General features: G+C 36.1%; 1 protein-coding gene across 2 annotated transcripts; it reads left to right on the top strand.

The window, feature by feature from the left end:
* The first annotated feature begins 4,118 nt into the window (after positions 1 to 4,118).
* BNIP2 (BCL2 interacting protein 2) lies at positions 4,119 to 25,289 on the top strand. Of its 2 annotated transcripts, XM_045506237.2 has the most exons (11): positions 4,119 to 4,361; positions 8,390 to 8,496; positions 9,524 to 9,591; positions 10,064 to 10,240; positions 11,886 to 12,062; positions 14,872 to 14,974; positions 15,699 to 15,830; positions 16,934 to 17,020; positions 17,139 to 17,237; positions 17,960 to 17,995; positions 20,693 to 25,289. In XM_045506237.2, exons 2-11 carry the CDS (start codon positions 8,447 to 8,449, stop codon positions 20,742 to 20,744), a joined length of 981 nt encoding a protein of 326 aa, XP_045362193.2. In that variant the 5' UTR covers positions 4,119 to 4,361; positions 8,390 to 8,446; the 3' UTR covers positions 20,745 to 25,289. The 2 variants fall into 2 exon arrangements, with proteins under 2 accessions (XP_045362193.2, XP_010967734.2); XM_010969432.3 differs by lacking the exon at positions 17,960 to 17,995 and having other exon boundaries at positions 4,121 to 4,361.

Raw genomic sequence — 25,289 nt, 5'->3', positions numbered from 1 at the left:
TGTCATTGCACAGGACATATTTTGATCTCTTCCTTTGGAGCATAATTATAAAGTAATAATTGATTGCTTTTCCATATTGCTCATTATATTGGCTCAAATAAATTCTTAGTATTTAAAAAAAAAACTCCCTTTTTGCAGGGTAGGGTATAGCTCAGTGCTAGAGCACATGCTTAGTATGCATCAGGTCCTGGGTTCAATCCCCAGTACCTCTGGTAAATAAATAAATCAACCTAATTACCTCCCCCCACCCCAAGAAAAGGCCTGAAAAAAATTTTTTTGATTCCTGTTTTAATCTGGCATTTAACTACTTCTTTTTGTTACCGGCCATTCACACCCACTCCTCCTCCCACTGCTTGAGCTCCAGCCATGATGAGCAGCATGAGGTTCCTAGAAACCTCCGTGTATTTGCATATGCCATTTCCTCTGCTCGGAAGATCCTCCTTCTGTTACTAAGCTCGATATCACCTCCTTCAGAAAGTCTTCCTTTCCTGACCCCACCTCCCACTCCTCACCCCCAATCTGTGTAGCTCCCTTCTATTTAGCTGTACCTTGGAAGTGCCAAGATCACCTCAGTCCACCAAACTGTTCACTGTCTTTGTTTGCGCCACTTCCTGGCTAATCTGTGAGCTCCTTGAAGACAAACCTTGTGTCTTTTTCATGTGTACCCTCAGGTCCGAACCCTTAGGACTCACAATATTGTTCAGTAAAGGTTTGTCCAATGATGGTTGGTGAATGGCTAAAAGATGTGTTGTAAGATTTGTGAACAGATACTTCAACACGTGGGTAACCTAAGATGTTAACTCTGAAGGTAACATTTCCTTAATTGAGTCCTAGTCAAGTTCAAGAATTACTGGATTATTCAGTAAATAACATTAGGTGAAATATTTTGTCAGTTTAGTAAAATCAGTTTCCTTACTCCATATCATAAGCATATATATTAAATTCCAGTTGGATTTAATGTTCCTATTTTTTCAAAGAATGAACTGTAGACAACTATGACTGTTTATATAATTTTAGTGTGAGGAGGGCCTATTTAAACATAACACCAAAACCAAAATCCACAAAGGAAAAGGTTGATGTGGCTCTGAACTAATGTATCACTCTCCAAATGAAACTTTCTGCTTAGGGTCTGGAAGCCCCACTTTTTTTCCTTCTGTTGACTTAAAAAAAACAGACAATGTAAAAAATTGTAAGTAGAGTTTATTCAGTGTCTTACTGAGGACTGTAGCCTGGGAGACAGCCTTTCAGGTAGCCCTGAGAAAATGTTTCAAAGAGGTAAAGGGGGAGGTCAGTATATATGTGATTTTGGCAGAGGAAGTACATGCAGCCAAACACACATCTTGGTACAAGGTTCACGCCAGTCACTAGGAACACATCTTAGTTAATGCTGTCAGTGCTTTTCTAAATACGGGAAGATGCAAGAATCCAGGTTCGTAAAAAATTTCTCCTGAAAAATAACTATCTGAAGGCCTGTTCTGCCAGTTCCCTCAGAGCACAGAGTGCCTCACTGCTGATCTTTCAGGGTATGTTAGAAGTCAGTACAGTGGCTCATGATTCAATCCTTGTAGAGTTACATGGCTAGCAATATTCTTTACTTGGCACCTCTGAATTATTCTCCAGTTTTAAGAGTCTAAATATCTGCCTGTTCCAGGAGCCACATAGAAAAAAATGAGTGATTGTACCAATACACTGAAGCTTGTCTGACAAGTTTGGAAACAGGGAAAATAGTGTCTTTATCATGCTTTATTCAGGTTAACAACTGGACTCATTGCTTTGAGGTGTTTCACCTAAACTTTAAAGGAAAAAATATTGAGAGTATTATTTGGAAAAGTAACTACTACACTATTTGAAAACAAGTTAGTTCTAGGTTTCTGACGTTTTGGATACTCTGTGAAGTGTGGTTTTTAACTATTAAAAACTGAGCAACCTTAATGTTTAATAAGGAATTGTTAGTGCATAAATTATCCATAATAAAAAAAGTTGGTGTTGAAATATACTTAATGACCTGAAAAGGAGTTCGGGATGTATTTTTTAAATGAAAAGAAAAAATTAGATCATAAACAATTATTAGGTACATTATTTTATTTTTATAAAATGTGTGCTATTTTTATAGTTATATGTGTACAATAATCTGAAAGGACATACGTAAATGTGCTAATAGTGACTATCCTTTTTGCCTTATCTGTAGTTCATTCAACAAAAAGAATGGATAATTCATGCGATGGGGATAAAAAGACAAATAGTAGAATGGCTTACTCAAAACCAAATCAAATACTGACCAAGCTTACTAAACAATAAAGTTACTGAAATGAAAAAGGAACTAAAGATTGCAAAAAAAATCACATAATTGTATTATGATTTCAAATGATTTTCTGCCACCCTGTGGAGAATACTACTTATTGCAGGATGTGGAACCATGAAAAATCAGTAACTGAAGATAAAATTGTTTACAGGACCATGGTCCAAGGAGTTGTTTAGCTAAAGCTCTGTTTATCAGTTGATCAGCTTTGTTTGTTCTCTCTGCCAGCTACTTAACAAAATTAGTAGAATAGGAGGAAAATAATAATTTCCAACCTAAATATCATTACAAGATGTCAAGCACTGTTTTAATATATATGTGACTTTTCTCACAAAAACCTTATGAAGTATTATTTTTCCCCCATCTTATAGATGAGACACCGAGAGTCTAACCCCTGCCAAGAGTGAGTAAATAGTGCCAACGAATTGTAAACCCAGGAGATGCATTTTGGGTTAATGATTTAAAATTTTGAGCTTTTCCGTTCCCCTTAAGCCCCACCATTCCATAATGCATTACACAGATAGCTGACTGCTGGGCCTTTGCAGGGATTTAGTGGGTGAGATTTGAGAGGTATCATTGTATTTTCCAAACTGATCTTAGTTCACGTGTTGCTACTCAAAATGTGGCCCACTGACCTGGGCCCTTCAGAGAACTGTTACTGGTCCACAGTGAGACAGGTAGTATAGAAATTGAGAGTTAGTGTTTAGGAAACTCTATGGCAATTTTGCAGGTAATTTTATGGCTATTGACTCTAAAGATAAAATGTTGCTAATATTTTTATTTTGTCTTCCCAAAGCATGGTCCATAACTAATTAGAAATTTTAAAAAACAAATTGATCCTTCCCAACATATAGTTTTGTAAGCAGATAGGGTAGGGGGTCCCCAGATGAAGAGAACTGGATACAGCTTTTTGACAAAAGAGAAGCCATTTGGGGCCTAAGTCATTTTGTGATCCAAGCCTGGCCACGATGCTTGCCCCTAAACCTTGAAACAGTGTCAGTGATAAGGAACTTAAGGGAACAAAATAACAATCGACTGTTATCATGCAAGAAAGGAAGTAATAGCAAAGATAATAAACCAGTTGTAAAGACTCCTAGTTCTGTTTCAGTGGTAGAGATTAAACTGAAGTGCTCAACCATCAAAGATCACCGGGAGCCTAAGGGATGACAATGTTGACCCTTTCGACTTCAATCAACTAAAGCTTGGACTCTGTCCACCTTTGCCCCAATTCTATGCAGAATTCTCTGCTGACGCCCCTTCTTGAATCGGCATGTACCCTTAGCTTAAAAACTTCCCCAGTTTTACTGTTAAGAGAGACACCGCTTTGGGAAAGATCCTCAGTGTTCTCCTTACTTGCTACAAGAAAATCCTTCCTTCTCCTGATCTTTGGCTTGGTTGTCTTTCGGTCTGACATCCAAGAGGTGAACCTAGTTTTCAGGTAACAGTTTAAGTAAAGCAATGTTTTAGAGCTATTGCCACCTCTACTTTTACCCAAATCTAAGGTCTAGCTCCCCAAAGAGACATAGGATATTGTCATCCCCCCCTCCATTTGCATCCATATCTTAATTACCAAGAAAGGCAACACAAAGAATATGAAATAGTTCTTTGAGATTCCAGGGCAGCGGTCCAGCGCAGAGAGGAAATGCCAGTAGCCTCCCAACCAGGAAGGCGCCACCCCACCCCGCACCCGCTGAGCAGCCCCAGGGCGCGGGCAGGGGCGCCTGCGCATGCGTTAGTTCCCCCCCCCACCCCCCACAGGACGGAGGGTGCGGGCGGAGGAGGGCTACTAGGTGACGCCACGCCTCCGCTTCCGCTGGCTGCCGGGTCTGGAGGAGGTCGGGATGTTGCCACTTCCGCCGGGTCCGTTCTCTGCATCCGGGTCAGCTGCCGTCGCTGCCGCTGCCGTTGCTGCTGCCGCTGTGGCCGGGGGACTAGCCCGGGTCTCACAGCTGTCGGAGGGGAGCGGGCTCCGCTCGGCACTACCTTCTGCGACCTGGCCGTCAGCCCAACGTCGCCGGGCTGGAGGGGCGAAGAAGACGAGGAGGCCAAGGCTTCCTCCGGGGTAAGTGCGACTGGGGAAGGCTGAGCACGGCGAGTGTGAGCTGGGAACAGGCCTGGGGGGGCGGACGTCTGAGGGGCCCTTACCCGGGACCGTCCGAGGAAGGAAGCCCAGGGCGTTGTCCGTTGTGGCGAGCGCCATAGGAACTGCCTCGAGGCGCTTCCTGGATCCCCGCCCAGCTGAGGCCCCCGCCCTTGCCTGGGCTTCTGCTCGCTTTTGCCATCCTTGCTTCCCCTACCTTCGTCCCACCCCTTTTCCGTTTGTGACGGTTTTGCGCCGCAGGGAACCTGCCTTTTCAGCCCCCTTCACACTCCCCCGTCTGGATACGGTGACTGTGTCAAGTTGATCCCTTTTTTGTCACCAGCGTCGGTCCTTGTGCAGAACAAAGAAACTTGGACGTCTAATGTGCTCCGCACCCTTGGGGAACAGACACGGAAGCGGCGTTTGTAATCAGGCTTTAATGGACTTTCCAATGCCCAAAGCCGAATTCTGCGTGGATTCAGACACTACCTTGTACTTAAATACCTGGCAAAAGTGATTTGGGTTTCCTGGGGTGTATCTAGTGTCACTGGAGGTATACTAGATCAACTCAGAAATTTATATGAGTCTATTATGTTGCTTTGAACTTCCCCTCGTCTTCCTGTTCTGGGAGTTCTTTGAGGGCACGGCGTTTGCCATGTTCATCCAGGTAGTCATAGTGTTTTCCATATCGTTAGTAGAATGAAGTGTGTGGTTGCATTTTGGTGTTGCTCTTTTCGTCCTCTTTTTCATTAGGACCTTTATTTCTCCTAATGCTTAATTTTCAAATTAACCGCATTTTATCTCTAAAATTATATAAGAATTTCTGCAATTTGTAAATGGATGTTTCCTCAGAATTGTAACTGAAGTTATCGTATCTAGTTACCCTACAACATATTATCTTGATCTTGCACAGCTTTTCCTTAGTTCCGATCATTTAACGTTTTCTCTAAACTGTATTCTTTTCACAATCTCCTCTATTGCAGCCTAATATTGTTGGGTTTAGACAGGAAGTATGATAGGTCCACTGCTGCAAACCTGGAGGTTGAACTAGATGAGCATAAGTCAGTGCTATTGTAGTCTTACAGGACTTTAGAAACTATGTGTAAATCTGGCATTACGGGCTTATTCTTTATAAAGTTGCCAGTGAACTGGAGACAGTGTGCTGTATTAGAAACAGTCTTGGTCTAATCTGGGAACCAAGATACAGTGTCATTTGTCTCTATTGTATAAGATAAAATGGGGATAAAAACACCGATGTTTCATATGACACAAAATTTTTGGTTGGAACGTATGAGATGATGAATGTGCAAGTGGTTAGTAAATGTGAGAAGCACTCTTTGGAAAGGTGGTTTTGTTCATTTCATCTGGAGTCATGCTGCTAGAAAGAGCACCAGTGGAGAAAGACACCTAAGAAAGGAAGTGTATGTAAATATTTTGGAATATCCGATAAACTGGTCTTGGCTGACATTGGATCAAAAGATGTCTTGAAGCTTATATTCTCTAAAGCAGAGTGCTAGTATAATATGATGATAGTGATACTCCGAATTTACAACTTTTTATTAAATCTAATTGTAACTCTACAATGAAGTGTTAGAGATCAGTTATTAGACAATCTTAAAGATCTCAGAGCATCTCCAGTATGTTCTGCATACTTATAATATGATAAATGTACCTTTTGTAGGTGGCATAATTATCCTGTGCTTTATTATCTTCACAATTTTGAGAAATGTCAAACCATTGTAATTCTTCTTGAACTTTGTGTTAACATCTCTGATAGAGTATCACATTTAATTGAGGTATATAATTGACATGATCTTTTGTTTCAGGTGTACAACATTGAGGTATAATTGACATTGAACTTATTAATTTAAGGTGTACAGCATGAAGATTCGATATTTGTTTATACTGCAAAGTGATCGCCACAATAAGTCTAGTTAATATCCATCACCATTCTTAGTTACACTTTTTTTCTTGTGATGAGAACTTTAAAGATTTACTCTCTTAGCAACTTTGTAATATCTAATACAGTAGTATTAGCTATAGTCACTGTGCTGTGCTGTACATTCCCAGGGCTTTTTTTTAGCTGGAACCCTGTTCCATTTGATCCCCTTCACACATTTAACCTACCTCCCACCCCTCACCGCTGGCAACCAGCAGTCTGTTCTCTATGAGCTTGACTTTTTGGGGGGTTTGGTGTTTCTGTTAACTTGTGAGTCAGCAGTATTCTGATTTCCTTCAAAGTGGTTCTGCTTATATTGCTCCTTTCTTGTTTGTTTCCTGTTCCTACAGCTGCTGATGACAATGTGCTTCCAAGAGTAGTCCTCTCTCAATAAACTTTTTATCTGCCTAGTGTACTTTTTCCTCTAGAATTTGAAATGGTTAAGAGTGAATCTGTCTCTCCTCCTAGGTTCTGTTTAACTAGCTTAAATAATTATTCCCAAACTAGGTATCCATAACCGTGTGCTGTGATGTATTAACATTACAAGATTCAATGATGTTAAAGTAAGAACTGAATGAATCAGCTGAGCGGGCTGAAGGACTCTGGCTTGCTGTGTATATTTTCACGTGATAGACTCGTTCAAGTGGTAAAGCAGCTAAAAAACATGGTTTGTCCTCTCGAATTTCTCGAGATATGTATTTTCTCCTCCAAACAAGGAATGATTTTACCAACAGAAATTGACACTATGTGTAGATAGGTTGGGGCATATGTTTCCACGACTCTTTTTGAGGGGTAAAACTTAACAGGAAGCCTATTTATATAGGGAAATTAGAAAAATAAGCTTAAGAGATTGAGCAAAACACAGACACTTCAAAAAATTTCTAATGTAACTTTGTCATTGTTGTTCTGGAACATAATGGGTTTTTGTACAACTTTGTGTGTCTTTTGAATGTTGTAATGACATAGTAGATAAGACAACCATATAATATCACCACAAGTTATATATACATGGTTTTAAAAGTTAAATAACTTAGAAAGATTTACTATGAAAAGCCTGATTTTCCCCATCCCACTTTCTTCCACTTTGTTATTAAAACTTCTAGTGATAATCTAGTAATACTTTTTCTCTCTGAAGAGTTGTGTGTTTTACTGCTTTTTTAGAAAATAACTTTAGCCATTTGTTGACTTACTCTAATGGAAGTGAACTAAATACTTGTTTATACCTCTTGGCCCCCAGAGTTGTCACAGTGTTTGTTGCGCTGTTAACCAGTTGATCTTAATGACTTTTTAAGTAATATACTTATACCTCTATTTTTTATTTCATCAACCATACCAAACTCTAGATCCTTCATTGTGTAAAATTAGGATACTGACACCTCCATCCTTCCTTGGAAAAACTAAAACTAAAATTTATGGACCAAGGTAAAACATGTAGTTGCATTAATAGAAATATTAAGTTCAGCATCCGAAAACTCACGTTAAACTGTATGAGAAAAGCTTGGTATAGATATGAAGCAAATCAAAATGTAGCATAATTCATTTACTGGACAGTTAATGAATAACCTTTAAGTGGCTCGGGAATTATGGCATTGGAACTGTGGAGAAGGAAATATAAAAGACCGCACAACACTTGGCTCTCCTGAATCGTGAACATGTAAATGCTATTTACTATTATTTAGTTTCTAGAATTAACCTCTCCAGAGGACAGAAAATTTAATTATAGGTCTAGAGTAGAGAATGTATTTATTTAATTTTAGTATTTGTGTTCCCTTCCCCAGTTGCTTTTACATAATTTATAGTTCCTAATAAATGTTAAATCACATACTTGAACACATATGCATATATGCAACTGGAAAGTATTTAATTGCACGATACCCTAATTACCAAACAGTGATTACTAGAATATATATACCCTGTTTTCTAATTGGAAAAAAAAAAAGTGGTAGTTGCAACCCAATAAATGTATTTCCTGACCCAGGGTGGAGGTGTGAGCTAAGGTATAAGATTTTTGTGTCTTTTCGGCAGATAAAATGGAAAATAAGCTGTTAAAATTTTTTCCTCTTTTTTACAGGACATTGGCTCTCTGGATTATCAGGAGTCTATAGTTGACATTGAGTCCAGGCTGAGGATGGAAGGTGTAGAACTTAAGGAAGAATGGCAAGATGAAGATTTTCCAATGTGAGCAATGCTTCCAAATGAAAACAAATTTAAAACAAAATTTCACAATTTCTTTATTGAGATGTCACTTATTAACTGAATATTGGGTTTCTTAAGGAAACTCAGTATTGAAAGGTGTGCATTTAATACTAGTAAACAAAAGTTCTTTTGTCTAATAGTTAGACTCATTCTCTTGTATCCCACTTTCTAACCAAATATGTATGTGATCTTCTATAATCTTTTCATTTTTGTTTTGGACGCTCAAGTTTCAAATGTTTTACTGTTATAAACAGTGCTTTAATGTGGTATTTGTTAGAGTCAGGTTTCTGGGGAAAGGGAATCTTGAGTTGTCTGTAAGAACTGTTAAATTGCGTGCTTTATCTTAAGGAAAAAACGTAGTAAATAAGGAAGTTTTCTAGATTATCTGGCCAGCTACTGTGACACGTTTGCATTTGTGTTTACAACTCTGTTGGCACCAGTTGGGTGAAGAGAGAAAAAGCAAAGGCAGAGCTTATATTTAAATGATGCTTCCATGACATGATGGTCAGAAGACCATCCAGTGCTCAAGAAGTTTGCTTGGCAGTTGGAATACTTAGCAGTTGGAATAGGGAGAGTACTCAGTTGTGTAGCACATCATTATAATAGTAGTGTAGAAGTGCTGAGCTCAAAAATTATAGTCATATATTCCCATTGTGAGTGGCAGCTGAGCTTCGTCATCATACATAGGATCACACATCACGTTAAATTCATGCATTTGAAATATGTGTGTTTTGTAGGTGGCTAATGATTTTTATATTTGTTTTGTTGTATTTAAGAGCAGTTACAAAAGGAATTTATATCTTTTATGTGTTACTTATATAAATATGTAAGTTAATTTGGGCAGTCTGAATTTTCTTTAACAGTGGTTTGTAAATTACTAAAGCTTAAGAAACATTGCTCTATTCAGTTTTCCACGTAATTGTTTCTATAAGCTCTTTTAACAGATCTTTGAACTTCAAAAAAATTTATTTTTAATTTCTGGGTGAAAAATTATATCTGTGTCTTCTAGACCTTTACCGGAAGATGATAGTATTGAAGCAGATATATTAGCTGTAACTGGACCAGAGAGTCAGCCTGGTAAGAACCTGACACTTAGTTTCAGTGATATTATAGACTTTAAGTGTGCTATTTTTTTTAACACATTTCTTTAAGATAAAAAGATATACTTAGTTTTTGATCCATCATAAGGTGCCAAAGGATAAGTTAAATGTTTAGGAAAGCATTTTTGCAATGCTTTGGAAATTTAACTTTTCAAAAACATACCCTTGAGTTTCGGAAATTTCAACAAACGGGCGACAGGAGATCATTTTTAGTAGTGAGAGGGGACTGTAAGGTCTGCCTCTGTTATTTAAAAAGGCAGATCCTTGCTGGGATGTGTCATCTTGCTGTGATATAGAAGCAGGAGTGATCAGAATCCAAAGTTGATAAATTAGTGCTTTGGGATTGTGTTTCATTAATGTTACCTTCTCAAGATATCTTTTCTCTTACTCAATTTGTACATCTATGCATTTCTTCTAAATGTATCTTTCACTTTGTTTACCCATTCCAGGCTCAGTAGAAGTTAATGGCAATAAAGTAAGAAAAAAACTAATGGCTCCAGACATTAGCCTGACTCTGGATCCTAGTGATGGCTCTGTGTTGTCAGATGACTTGGATGAAAGCGGGGAGATTGACTTAGATGGCTTAGATACACCATCCGAGGACAGTAATGAATTTGAGTGGGAAGGTAAATGTCTCACTGTTTTTACCTGACCTTTATTAATGAATGTTTGTGCTCATATATCTACATGTTTCTGCAGTGGCATTTTCATATTAGGATAATTAGAAAACCTTAAAATATGATCATAAAGCCAACTAGAATCAATGATTAAGGGATTCTGTTGAAATATGTTATTCTTTTTAAAGTTCATATATTTGATACTAAGATATGAAATTCTGCTAGCACTGAATATCCTCATGGTCAAAACTCTTCATAGTAGTGGCTTTACTTTAATTGCCCAGTGCTATAAAGTTATGTTTTTTTCTTAATGTTGCTCTCAAATGCTTGGTAATTATGACATGTTCTTTTATTCAGGCAGTCAACTAAGAAAAAAGCTTTGAAGAGACATATTCTTTGAGGAATTGCTAGAAGTAGTTGAGGATTTGCAGAGGGACTTCTGAAGGCATTTTTTTTAGGAAGTTTTTTTAAATAGGTTTGCCTGATAGTGCAGCACTTTGTAAACCAACTTGAATTGATGTATTCTCCTAGCCCCTTCCCTTATATTCCTTATTAGTTAATTTGGAATTGAAAGGAATTGGCATGTGTTTTGCTTTACATGCTTTCTTGAATTAGGTAATTACTGTATATAGTGTCTTTAAATAGTCATAATATTTTATATATATATATAATATTTCATTTTTAAAATGACTTTTACTTCAAAGCAGTGTTTAGCACTAGGTATGTTATCTGCAGTAAAGAACAAGATCCTTAACGTGCTATATATCTTTTGTTCACTTTTTCTTCCCTATTTTACTGGTTCAATAAGTGGTCCAGTAATAAGCAATATTTTATAAAGATACTGAAATAGTTTTCTGCCTATGTGTTTTGTCTCTTCTTTCTTTAATGCTGCTGTAGTCATTTCCTGGAAGGATATTTTCCGTTAACAGCTTTGTCTTGGAAACAAACAACTAACATACAGTAGGTTTCCCTTCCCCCATCTTTTGGTAAGGACTATGATACTAAAATTTTGAAAATCATTACTTGATTAAAAATCACCTAAAATGCAATCTTAAAATGTAAATTATACCTAATCAATGGTGCTTATGCTTTGGCTGATGTCCACTTAAAATAGCCTTTTGCATGTACACTTCAAAATATTATCGATAATTTTCTACCTGATAAAACTGATCAAATGAGAAATAACTATTGACCAGTTAACCACTTTCTATCTTGTATTAAAATGTTCGGGGAATAATTTTTGTGCTCAACAACAAAAAATATTTGGCCCCTGAATAGTTGCTTTCCGTAATCCATAATGGTACCTGTCAAGGACAGTGTTATAAGTAGAATCTGGAAAGGCATTGTGAGGCCAACTATGATTTTCATGGCTCTATGAATTATCTTTTCTGAATTTGTGGATGGACATTGCACTTTAAGTCCTTACTGAATTAGGCAATACAAAAAAAAGTTAAAGAACTATGATTTCCAGAAATATAATTGGCCTTATCAAGAGCAAGCCTTTTCCTCTATTATATTAGAAATACTTAAAATTCCACAGAAGGTATAATGAAACATTCTCTGAGCAATCTAATTAGATAGTAAAGTGGTTAACATGTAATCTGATTTTTATTGTACAATAATAATCTGATTCAAAAACCTTTTATTTTGACAGATGATCTTCCCAAACCTAAGACTACTGAAGTTATTAGGAAAGGCTCAATTACTGAATATTCAACAGCAGAAGAAAAAGAAGACGGACGACGATGGCGTATGTTCAGAATTGGAGAACAGGACCACAGGGTTGATATGAAAGCAATTGAGCCCTATAAAAAAGTTATCAGCCATGGAGGTAAGAGTTATGGAAGATAGTTCAGATTTTGTAATACAGTATCAGGGATCTGAATGCTTAGGGTCTCACCCTTGAGACAGTGTAATTTTGAAAGCATAATAAACATTTATCATGTCATTTTAGAGATGTAACAGGTTTGAAGTAAAAGGATAAAACCAACATTTAAAGTTCAACAGGTTTGCAGTGAGAGCTGCCACCCTCCCAGCCCTGTCCTCTATCTGTAGGTACCCCAAACTGGAACTTGACTTTCTCTCCTTTTAATCCATTTATAATTTATATACAGTGAAACACTCTAATCCTCTTTTTTTTGAGTATTTGCAAATTCCGCCCCCCCCCCCAGCTTCATTAAGATAAAACTGACATAAAACGTTACGTTTAAGGGGTAAAACACATTCATCTGATAACATTATATATTGCAAGTGGTTACCACCGTAGCATTAGCTAACACCTGCATCACATCACATAATTACTATTTCTTTTTTGTGTTGGGAACATTTAAGATCTACTCTTTTGGCAGCTTTCAAGTACATAATACAATGGTTTGTTTTGCTGCTTTTTTGGGGGGAGGTGGTAATTAGGTTCATTTATTTACTTAAAGGAGGCACTAAGGATTGAACCCAGGACCTCATGCTGAATACACACTCTACCACTGAGCTGTATACTCCCAATATTGTTAACTACAGTCACCATATTGTACATTAGTCCCCACGATTTACCCATCTTCTAACTGGAAGTTTGTACTTTGACCAACATCTCCTCTGTCCCCTCATCCCCCAGTCCCTAGTAACCACCATTCTATTCTCTGTTTCTGTGAGTTCAGTTTTTCAGATTTTAGGTACACATGACATACAGTATTTGTCTTTCTTCTTTCCAACTTATTTCACTTGGAAATGCTCTAGTCTTAAGTGTATACATATACAGTTCACTGAGTTTTGACAGATGCCCATATAACCATATACCCATATAATCTACACCCCCTAGACAGAACATTTTCATTGCCCCAGAAAATTTTCTATTACTCCTTCTCAAAGAGTACCGTCTCTCCATTAACCACTATGCTGATACCTACACCATGATTAGTTTTGCCTGTTACAGAATTTAATGTAAGTGTAATCATTTAGTATATACTCTTTTGTCTGCTTCTTTCGCTCAGCATGATCATTTTGAAATTCATCTGTGTTGTAACGTGTATCTGTAGTTCACTCTTTGTTACTGCGGAGTGGCACTACATTGTGTGGATAAGCTAGTATGCTTATCCATCCTTTTTTTTAATGGACATGTGAGTTGTTTCCAGTTTGAAGTGTTATGATTACAACTGCCATGAACGTTCTTGTACAAATCTTTTGTGGATATAAATAAAACCTGGCCTTCTAAAATACTACTCTTTACCCTAAAATCCAGAGCAAATCATTTAACTTTACCACAAAGTAGAGAATTTGTTCATTCCGCACTTTTATGAAACACCTACTTTACATATTTGAGGGATATACAAAATTAAGGCTTTGTTCCTTTACAATTTTGCAAGTGAAATAGGAAAAGCTACAAAGTGCAGTTGTAACTTCTGTCAGTCTGACTGTGCTGTATATGGTTTACCTCAGCACTTTGTAAACAGTGCCAGGATGCTAGCAGTAGTCAGAATGCAACTTACTCTGTAGAGCATGTCATATTACCTGAAATCCTAATGCAGGACAGGAGGCCACGTAGGTGCAGCGGGTTAGCTATTTCAGGTAGAGTCATTTCCGCTTAATTTACTCTTTACCCAGTGCATTCTTCTGCTTATTTCTGTAGTCTTCATTTATCTGAAAGCAAATCACTTGAATATTTGCAGTTACATTATTCTGCCTAATTTAATCTTATTCAGATGAAGAAAAACAGGATAATATGGATCAGAAGGTCCACAGACACTCATTAATCCAGCCAGCTCATTGGAAGCAAGTTGTGAGACCTGCCTCATCATTTAAACCTAATGTCTTTTAGAAATAGTGCTATATTTTTCTTGGGGGAAAGTTATTAGGGCCTTTTTATCCTATTGAATTACCATAATGTGTTTTGTGACAAAGGGATTAAGAAAGATAGTGAAGATTCTGATGTACTTGAAATGATCTAACCTTTTCAGTGCATGTATGTAAATAATGGAAATAAAAGTCAAAGCAGAAATATCTGTCACTGATTACAGCTTAATATCTGTATTATAATTAAATTAAAACAAACATTTTAAAGATTATAATTAAAACACATTTCAGCACTGTTTTTCTTCCACTTAGACTTATATCAGAGGTATAATCTTTTCTTAGTTGTAATACCCTAACATCTGCAAAATGTTAGACATCATTGAATGTAAAACTATTTACCTTTTTTTTTTTAGTACTGTCAGTTACAGTGTGTCAATTTCTGGTGTACAGCAGAATGTCCCAGTCAGGCATATCCATACATATATTCGTTTTCATATTTAAAACTTTTTTAAAAAGCAACCACTTTAAGTATAGGTTGCATAAGAAGATTTTGTTGAGGATGTTGCTGTATTGTGTCTGCTTAGATTATATCACTATCTACGTGCTAAAATAAGACTGGCTTTCTGAGTATACTAATTTAAGTGAGTTTCAGGTTTTTATGCTCACCCTTCCCCTTCAGATTTTATTCTCTTTTTGAGAAGAGGAGATATAAAGATCTCTACAAGACTATACGGTCAGAACAGAAAATATATTTTTGATTCAGAAACGTGTAGACTATATCAACCATAATCGATATCTTCTGAACAATCTTCAGAGTAGAACCATGCTGATGATTTTGTCTTTGGGTCGTTTTTCAGGATATTATGGGGATGGATTAAACGCCATCGTTGTGTTTGCTGTCTGTTTTATGCCCGAAAGTGGTCAACCTAACTATAGATACCTGATGGACAATCTCTTTAAGTAAGTAGATCATCACAAAAGTGTTTGGACAGAATTGAGTTAAGTACATGTCCCGTTTATGGAGGTGAACTTTAGCTGGGTAAGAATTATCAATATCCCAGTTCTGGTTCCTTAAATCAATTTTTTGGCATTGTGAAACTATCCATTGTCCCCCTCAAAAAAGGAAAACTGGAAGGGATATTTCAGATTATCTGTTCTAACTTACTATTTTACGTTGGAGGACACAGTAAGTGTAAAGAAGTAACTGATCTCAAAATCAGCTGGCTAAATTACATTTACCCCCAAGAAGCCAAATGTAGCTAAGCTGATTCAGCTTTATTTCCAGAGTCATTCTATTTCTCAACTTAGTGCAGTTTAAAAAAAAAAAAAAAACTGTTGGGAAAAATTTTAAACATATACAAAGATAGAAATACATTAAATATTTGTGTAACAATTACCCATTTCCACAAATATCAATTTGTACTTTATTCCCACAATTTATACACCCCCAAGGTAAAATTTTGAAGTAAATCCCAGATACCATATCATCTATAAACGTTTCAATAAAGGTTTCTAAATGAACTCTTCTTTTCTTTAAATAATCATAATACCAACTAAAGCAGTTTTAAATTTTTAATTGTTTTTGCTCTCACTGAAGGGGAGGGAAAAGAATTATGTAATTTGGAAAACCTGGTTTGGTTCTGCAAAATGACATTTAAAACTTAAACCTAATTTGTTTTTACAGGTATGTTATTGGCACTTTGGAGCTGTTAGTAGCAGAAAACTACATGATAGTTTATTTAAATGGTGCAACAACTCGAAGAAAAATGCCCAGTTTGGGATGGCTCAGGAAATGCTATCAACAGATTGATAGACGGTATTGTAAATACAAGTTAAAAGCTAGTCTGAATAATTTTTATAATGGCCTTATTAGATTAAATTTTATTTTCTGTTGCCACTTAAAGCCACCATGTATCTACTTCATAAATTAAGTTTATTAATTTCATGACAAGTTTCTGTCTTCAAACTTATAAAAATCATTCTTTATTTCTCCTTATTTATACCACATCAAACACTTTCCTATACTTTATGTTTTGGGGAAGGATGGAGAATTTAGCACATTCCCTGTTCTTGTTATATTCTGGATCTTGCCTAATTTATAGTGCTTAGTATAATATGTTTCTTAAGATGCTTGCTGAGCTATAATCTATCTTTGGAATGAGCTCTGGAATTGTATTCTCCTGGGAGTTAGTCATCCATGCTAATGGAAGGAATTTTGATCTTCCGTTTGGTTTGATTTGACCATAGCTAATTCAGACTGGTTTAATCAACTCCAACCCATTAATAGGTTTCTCTTCATGCCTGCACATGACGTTGGCTAGTTCTTGTGATTAGGACAAAAAAAAAAAAAATCCTTACTGATGCCTTTATTTAAGTGTGAAATATACTGCTAAAACAGCGGTTTTTATTTTTAACATTTTAAGTTGTCTAGGATAATGCTTTTAACTTTCAATAAAAATTTTAGACTCTGTAAGAATACATTAGATCTGAACCATGTTACCTGTTCTTATGGTCTCCGCTCCCACCTTTCTGCCAGCCCAGTGCCTTCATGGTGTTGAAGAAATTAGTAACAGTTGCCCCTCTGAAAAATGAAAACAACTGACTTTTATATTCAGTGTTGGCCTCTACCCTGATTGACAGTCCTGAAGACAAGTGAATGTATTCTAGGAGATATTTAATAATAGGCTACACCGTGGACATAAATTTAGTCAGATTCATACCAGTAGGTAGGACCATTGGAATTCAAGAGTGCATTTGCTTGTCTTTAGGAATGTCATATCTAAATGACAAGTCTTGGATGAGAGTTTTTCAGTTGATTTTTTTTTTGTATAGACTTGCACATACTTATTGATTTGTTTGCTCTTCCTCTGGCATTAGAATTTGTAGAGCTTTTAAACTTTCTCTTTTTTTAAACTCCAGGTTACGGAAAAACCTAAAATCTCTAATCATTGTACATCCCTCTTGGTTTATCAGAACACTTCTGGCTGTCACAAGACCATTTATTAGGTAATCTTCTGAGAACCATTTTCTTTAAAAAAATAAGAACATGAACTCCTTGTATGAATTTCATGTTAGTTCTGTTGGTCAGAAATACTAAGATAATTATTTTTATTTTCTCCCATAGCTCAAAATTCAGCCAAAAAATTAGATACGTCTTTAATTTGGCAGAACTAGCGGAACTTGTCCCCATGGAATATGTTGGCATACCAGAATGCATAAAACAGTATGTTTTGTTTTATTTCTTTGCTTGTATTGGATCTTTATATTTTGATGTGCAAGAGGCAAATTTTTTGATACTCATTCTTTCTCACTTCATATAGTATACATATTTTGTAACTGCTCATTTTTGTACCAAAGAAAAGGGAAGGGAGACACTTTGCAACCTCTTTCCCATAGGTCACCGTGTTCTTCAGGCAGTCAGTTAAAGTAGGAGGAATTGTTTCTGGTTGTGATTCATTTATATTTTTAAAGACTAGTTGTAGTCTAAGAGATGATTTCCTAATTGGTCAGTACTGAAGAACATTCTCCAAACTTGAACATCCTGCTCTCCAGATCTGCATAAGCTCCTCATGGCATCAAATAATGATTTTGCTAGGGAAATGAAATATTCATATCAGCCTGACCTTAATACTTTTCAGTGGCTGGAATTTTCATTTATTTCCATCTCACCTTTAAAAGGACTTGGTGGAAGGCTGTTAACACAAATACTTCAGTATCACAGTGCTTTAATATAGAAAAATGTTGGTTTGTTCTGTTAATCTGAGATTTTAGCCTGTTGAATATGTCAAAGCCACATTTCTTAAGTCAGTTTTGACTTCCTGTATAGTATATTAAATATTTTTCATTTTGCTTACAAACTTATGAGTTTATTTTTAGTGCCTTTTTTCAAGTTTTTGTTCATCTTCATAACATGTATATTTACTGAAATAACTCTTCCCTACCAAGGTATGAAGAAGAAAAGTTAAAAAAGAAACAGAAAAGGTATATGCACACCTTGACTGGGTTGCATCTAGACTAGTCCATTTGCATTGCACAGACTAACTCTTCCTTATTGGTTGGTTAGCTGGTAGACAAAGATAATAGCACTTGCAAATATAATAGACCCCAGAATCCAAATACGGTATGAATCCAAAGTTCCAGGTGCTGAGTATAGCTTGGATTCACTCTATTTGAACACCATACATAGTGCCAGTAGGAAATAAAGCTCACATCTCCTTCTCCTTTTGGTTTAAATACTGATGGTGAAACTAGAGAAATTCCTAAGAACACTATTTGCAAAACCAATTCCTTGTAAGACCTTACTGGTTTCACCATATGCTGTAAATCTGACTTGTGTTTTTGAAATATGCATTTTTAATGAGTCCGTCCCCCACCACCAGGGGTTGATGATTATATTTGCAATGCACATATTCTTTGGCTAACCAACATTCATCTCCTTGTATGCTTAAATGGCCTGCTAACCAGTCAAATTCTACATGTGATAAAATACCTAAAAGTTCAATGTACCGTTTAATAGTTAAACATTCTGCTTTCCATCTTAAATATACTTCTGAATACTTCTGCTTTGAGCATAACAATCTCTCATCTATTAATATCTTGGCATAGAAGATGAAAGGAAAGGGTATAAAATAGTTACTGTTCTATAATGTAATTTAGAAAACTGTAGGATTTGGATCTGACTTGCTAATGGGTTTTTTAAATGTTGACAGATTAGCAAAACAGAGTCACACAGTCTTTATTGAGTTAAGGTGAGAAATTTATATGTAGTTTTCATTTTGACCATTCTAAGGAACCAATTCTAAGAAACTGGAACATTCTTTGAACATACTTTGGCTCTGTATATGGGCAGGAACTCAGTTCACCTTGTGATAGAATCACAGCTTCACGTTTCTATATGACACTTTATGGGTAAACATTTTAACATAGGCACATGGACAGTTAAGTTACTTTTTGCTGATTTCTCTTTCCTCTCAAGGCATTGGTGGGCATTTGCCAGACAACTGGCTGAAATTTAAAATGTAGTCTGTAATTGTAGAGTATTTTGAAGCCAGCTGCTTCATGGATTTCAAAATGAGTTGCCTTTGTTGATTACATCTGCTGTATCATGTCTTTCTACAAAAGTTTTAGTATTCATTTGCCTGACAGAAGGCATTAGAGAAAAAGTGGAATTTTGCCTTTTATTTAATTGTATGTGTAACCTACCACGACTTTTTTTCCTTTTTTCCTTTTGTTTCATTTAACCTTAATTCAATCATTACATGTATCTTTCAGGCACTTCTTAAGTTTTTGTACAAAGTTTAGTTAGCTTTAAAAACTAATAAATCCTTGTCAGATTTAAAATGATAACATTCAAGTTTAAAAATAGAGGGGTGTGTTTTTAAAACTAAATAGCAGAAGCTATGTGTCAGAGAGCTTACTTAAAGTGAAATCTGTATAATGAGTACTGGTAAGGAGGATTCAAAACTGAATGCTGAAGTATAGCAGTTTAAAATGTTTTAGATGTTTCAAACAACTCAGTGCAAGAGAGGCCAGGCAGGTGTTCATTGTTCATATTTGGACAGATTTTAGAAATAAGGTGATTGTGAAATTAGTTCATACCAATATTTCAGATGTTGAAGGGGTCGATGTGTATTGCATGCCTTAGTAAAAATATATACCTTTCAAATTTTTGATAACAGTATAAAAGCATTTTTAGAGGTTAATCTGGCTTTACCACAGGCCAGGGCTTTTAGGTCTGATTCACTGAAGTTCAAGTGATACAGTAATGGAAACAAGTGTGGAAAGTATCTTCATATATCATGATAAATTGTTTTAAACTTCCCTTCGTTAGTAATTCAGACTACTACAAATATAGTATAAATATACAAATATAGTAGCAGTAGATTGTTGTACATTACCTGTGAAGGGTTGTCTATAATATTTGTGTGGTAATTACCTAATTTTTCTAATCCTTACTTGCCTAAATTTTGATGTGCTTTCTGTGCAACCCACTTCTGGTCCAGTCAGATTTTTCATGTACGTCTAGATGTTTCTGATTATTCCACTCTGTGGCTCCTTACTATCACAATAATTGAAAGGCATTCACATTCTTAAGTGTGCCAGTACATTCTGGAGAATACTTATGGATCTATAAATAAGCATTTTTAATCACTGAAAAAAATGGCCAATTGGTGGCATTAGTGGCATTTTAATATTCTAGTTAACAAAGTCATTTTTGAAGGAATTGCTTTTCCTACCACTCTCTTACCGGTTAGATCCTTGCCCCAGCCATGCTACAGTTCAGCATTTTAATATGCCTGTTGTAATCTGAATTTTTTTTTAATGAAGGTACTGGGGATTGAACCCAGGACCTCAAGCACGCGAAGCACACCCTCTACCACTGAACTATGCTCCCAAAGCCTGTAATTTGAATTTTTAATATGGTTTATGTGGATTTGTATGTAAAGTATCTTATAATTTTTAAAGACACAGTCACATTTCTTGCCAGGATCCTCTTGCCTTTAAAAATTACCTTTCCTGGTTGGGGAAATGTTTGGTAACCTTTTACTATATCCGCTTCTTTGCAAAGCTTTGTTTTTAACAGAATAATAATCTATGCTAAAATCAGTCACTTATTTTTAGAAAGAGAATTGTTCATTTGCTGATGTCTTAGTATCTGTATTGTTTTTCATTAAACAGAGTTGATCAAGAGCTTAATGGAAAACAAGATGAACCAAAAAGTGAGCAGTAAGATTGGCATGGTCCAAACAGACTGAAGAACGTGCTGATGAAGCCGTGCTCTTCTTTGCATTTATAATGCATTTACTGGTCCTGATTTTTATGTAACCTGTTACAAAATTGACTTGACTTTTTCTTAAATGGACTTTTGTATAAGGGACTGTTCACTGCTGTACTGGTTTGCAAATCTCTTGAATTTAGCTCTTTACCAGGTAATTATATTATAATCATTTTATATTTTATATTGCTAAATAGCAGAGAACCACACTTTATATAAAGCAGGTTTTGCATTTGTTTATTAAATGATGCATCTTCTTCAGTAAAATATTTATATGTCTAAATGGAAAAGGAAAGAGATAATATATATTTTTATGTTTTTGAGCAATATTTTTTAATGTGTAGCTCTCTTGTGGAAGAATATGCAGGTAAATAAGACCACGATTTTGTAAAGTGCATGTTAGAATTTTTGTTTTTGTAAATGGTTAAATACATTTCCTGGGTCACTTAGAAAATAAAGTTGCTCATAAGATGGGACAGTTAAACTGGTTTTCATGAACACCCAAAGGTCATGTACATAATCTAAGTAGATTAGTACCATTCTGAGCTTTTTTCTCACTTAATGTTTATTGTGTCTCAATTCAGACACACAAATACAAGTGTGTTGCACACTTTTTCATTTTTAAACTTTCAGACAAGTGAAAAAGCCATTTTTAGAATTAGAGAATGTAAGAGGTTAAGAATTGGGGTTTGTATATATGTATATGTCAGACATTTTGTCTTCTGGCCAAAAGTCAGAACTTGATAAAAATTTTAGGTTTGTTCACTTAATGTGAAGTAAGCTTGTGTGTCCAGGGTATCACTCTCCTGAATTTGTGTGAGTGCAGTGTACTGTTCAGAGGAACTGTCACTACTTTTCTTTAGAAAACAGGGGCTGCTTTATTAACTGATCTCAGTGTGGGCTCTTGACCAAAATACTTCGTATCGGGTGTTTGACTTAGGCAGATATGGTATGTTTCCACATTTTCTGTTGGATCTTGTTGACAGTACTGTAAATTAAGTTATTTTGTAAGTCTTAGAGCATCATTATATTATGCTGTCTTGGATAGCATTTGGTGTAAGCATGTAAAATTCTTTAATTTGGTAAGTACCTTGACTCTACGTTGCAGTAAATTGTACTTATGCCCCCAAACAGAACTTAATTACTCACAAAATTACCCTAAAACCAGATTGGTCTAATACTGTGTCATGTACTTGTGGGGCTCATATACATTTGGTAAACTTAGTACCTTCATAACTTAAGGGTCGTACCACGTTCAAGCCCCTCCTATGAGGTAATTTACAAAAGAATAGCAAAATTGATAGCTAAGCTTATATCCTAGACTGAACACACATGTAGCTTTATCATTGCTGTTTTTAGTAAAAAAGTTTCTACCACAAAATAGAATTGTCTTTTTTATCCTTCTCAGGCGTAAACTTGACAGGCTAACTCCAAGCCCACTTGTGGGAGATGCTGGAGGGTTCCCAGGATGAGATTTTCCTCAGCAGCCTCCTGACTTAACTTGGATCCAGCAGCTGTAGGCAGGTCCCAAACTAATGTCACTATAATGAATAAAGCCAAAACCATTATTCCGTGCTCCAATCTTAGAAATACTTTGTGTTCAAAAAGCAAACCAATAACAGCTTAGACATTCCTTCTGAACGCTTACCATACGAGGATTACGAATAAGGGTGCGTACTGAATTGAAGTGTGATTAGGGTCTATATTTATAGAGCACATTAAGTCGTCTGTCATCTATAAATTTCTATCTCATTCAAACTGGGCTGAGCTTTTAAAGTAGGTGGCTGTGCGCCACCTTATGTGCCCAGTTCTTCACTTTCAACACTTTACACTGTCGATTGCCTTTTGCAAGCATTGTTCCTGCCTATTGATACAACTTACTGCAAAAGTGTATTTTCTATGTGTTGTTTTTTTTTTAAGTAGAAGTACCCTGTATTCTATTAGAACAGTAAAATTCAGAGAGAACAGTGATAACACTTGGGATATAAACAAAGGGATGTGCTGGGAATCACTAGATTTAAAAGGATTTCTACTCTAACCGACACCTTAATGGAATCTGCTATAGGGACGTGCCCTGTAATTTCTCTTAACTGTGAGACTTAAGATCATAACAAGGAGGTTAGAGGAAAAGCATTTATTGTTACTTGTAATTTGTGGCTGTGAGACATTTTCCCCATATCATTTAATTTTAATTTTCCATTTTTGATTGAGGTAAAATTACATATAATTGTGTGATTTTATCTTTCTGCTGGAATCATGGATCTAACTTGTTTAATTTGATGCTCTTGCCACTGTTTTTTTTGTTGTGCTTGGGCTTTGAGTGCCTCTTTTTAGCCAGAAGTTTCTCGTAAAGGAATTTGTGTTGTGCTCGGCCATATTCTTTATTAGCACTAAGAAGACAGTATATTGATCCTACAGTTGAAGCTGAATAGTCCTACCTGGGGATGGGGGGTATGTAAAGAAATATGATTCTAAGTAGGGCCTAGCGGAGAAGCTGAAAAGGAAGATAACAAAATAAGGAGGTAAGAGAAAGAAAACTATAAAGGGAACTGTAATCTAAGAAGGCCACTGAATGTGTCCTTGTTAACGGAAGTACTATATATGGCAAACATTGGTACTGTTTCTTGTATCAAGCAGGAAAACCTGCAGGCTACGCACAGAATATGTGAATAGGGAGACTGGAGTGGAAGGGAAAATGCTGGTAGTACCTGTAACAAGAATTCATACCTTCCCCTGCTTTCTTTGTCTCTTCATAGCAAAGTAAGTTTAAATAGGGAAAGTCAGCAATTACAACGCTCAGATTGAAGTTCAGGGCTAGGTTACATTTCGTATTTCATGGTTGGTAAACATTAATGTAGTTTTCCAAAATGGACACCACTATTTAATAACCACACTGGATAGTGAAATTTGTTGATTGAAAAGTGTATGTAGGTAGCTAGACTTTCTTCAGCTGCAATTCCAGAATTTAAAAAAATTTTAAGAAGAAATCTGCTTTTTGATAGACTTCTGGTAAATGACTACATAGCATTACTCCTTGGCTGCTTTTCTGTATGTGTGCTCAGGGAATTTGAAAGTGTTCTAATTAATGCAGAAGTGGCTTTTTAGATTGCAAATGATAGTTAAATTAGCATCAGGACACATCAGACCAGTTTCCTGATGACACTGCTATGGTTATATATAAGATGACAGCTTCATCCTTTTTTCCCATGTTGTATGTGGAAAATTGCCCCCATTGCTTGGTCAAGAGGAGGTTGAAAATAGATGTGGCTACCCCAGTTTTGTTTTCATGCCTATTTTTTCTCCTGCATTATAGCTATTGGAGAAATGGATCACAAATCTCAGAATGATGGGATAGATGGAGGAACTAATGTACTTGTAAGTTTGACCAATTCTGTTCTTGTCACAGGGAACAGGCATTGTATAATTTGAGTTGCTGGGAGAAAGAGTTACGGACGTAGACTTGATTGGGAAGGTCAGCTGGTAAAGGAAGTGGGAGATTATCTGCTCAATGTTCTAATAGTATAGAAGAGTTAACTGGGGAGTCTTTCGCCCCCCTCTTCCCATCCCAGGATTGTGAGTGAATTAGATCAGTGGTGCGTCCTAGTAATAACAACTTTCCTTTAAAGTTCTAACTGGTAATGTAAAATAAGGTAATATGTTGGACTGCAAGGTGTGACACTAAAATTTGAATAGAACTGTTACTGCAACTGTATATGATAGATTACATAATTTTTTACGTTTTGAGAACTACTTTTAAAATGCTATGAAAAGTCTACATAAAGTACTTACTAACCAGTTAAACTCCATAAGAAAATCAAGGGTTTAATGCTTTTATATTACTGAAGAGTTATATATAGTAAGCTGTTTACATCAAATGGCTGGCTGATTCTGTCTTGTAAGACATTCTACAAGAGTTTAAAGCATTAGCATTTTGAAATTTTTGTTTTAACATTCAGTGTACCTAAGGAAGAACTTAAAAAATATTAGTTAGCTACTCCACTGCACTTTTTGTATATAAACTTTCTAAAGTTATGCCCATTAAACAGTTTATTTACCTAAACCTAGCTAGTAAATAGTGTTCAGGAATATTGAGTGTACAGCCCTTGGGGCATCGTTCACATGGAACACTGCAAATTCAGAGTTTGTTAGACACTAACGCACTTTGATATATATCTCAAAGATTCTAGCCTTTTTCTTAGTGGAAGTTCACATGCTGTCATTTAGACACAATGTACTGCAATCATTTTACTACTATTCAAATGACGCTGCCTAGCCTAGAGCTCTCATTCTAAGTGCGAGAAATTCAGGTCTAATGACTGTGTGTGCAAGATGTTGATGTGGTCCCTGTAAGAAATACTTGGGTCTTGATATATCAAGAAGATGTACTATTTTATTTTTCTTTTAAGGAATATGTTAAGGAATATGATAACTTGTGTCCTGATCTGTTGCACATCATATTGTTGCAACATTAATGACTTTAAATAAATTAATTGGAAAGTT

The sequence above is a fragment of the Camelus bactrianus genome, chromosome 6, assembly GCF_048773025.1.
Source record: "Camelus bactrianus isolate YW-2024 breed Bactrian camel chromosome 6, ASM4877302v1, whole genome shotgun sequence".
Lineage (NCBI taxonomy): Eukaryota > Metazoa > Chordata > Mammalia > Artiodactyla > Camelidae > Camelus > Camelus bactrianus.
The sequence above is the reverse complement of the archived record's forward strand: the minus strand, read 5'-3'. Positions and strand labels throughout refer to the sequence as shown.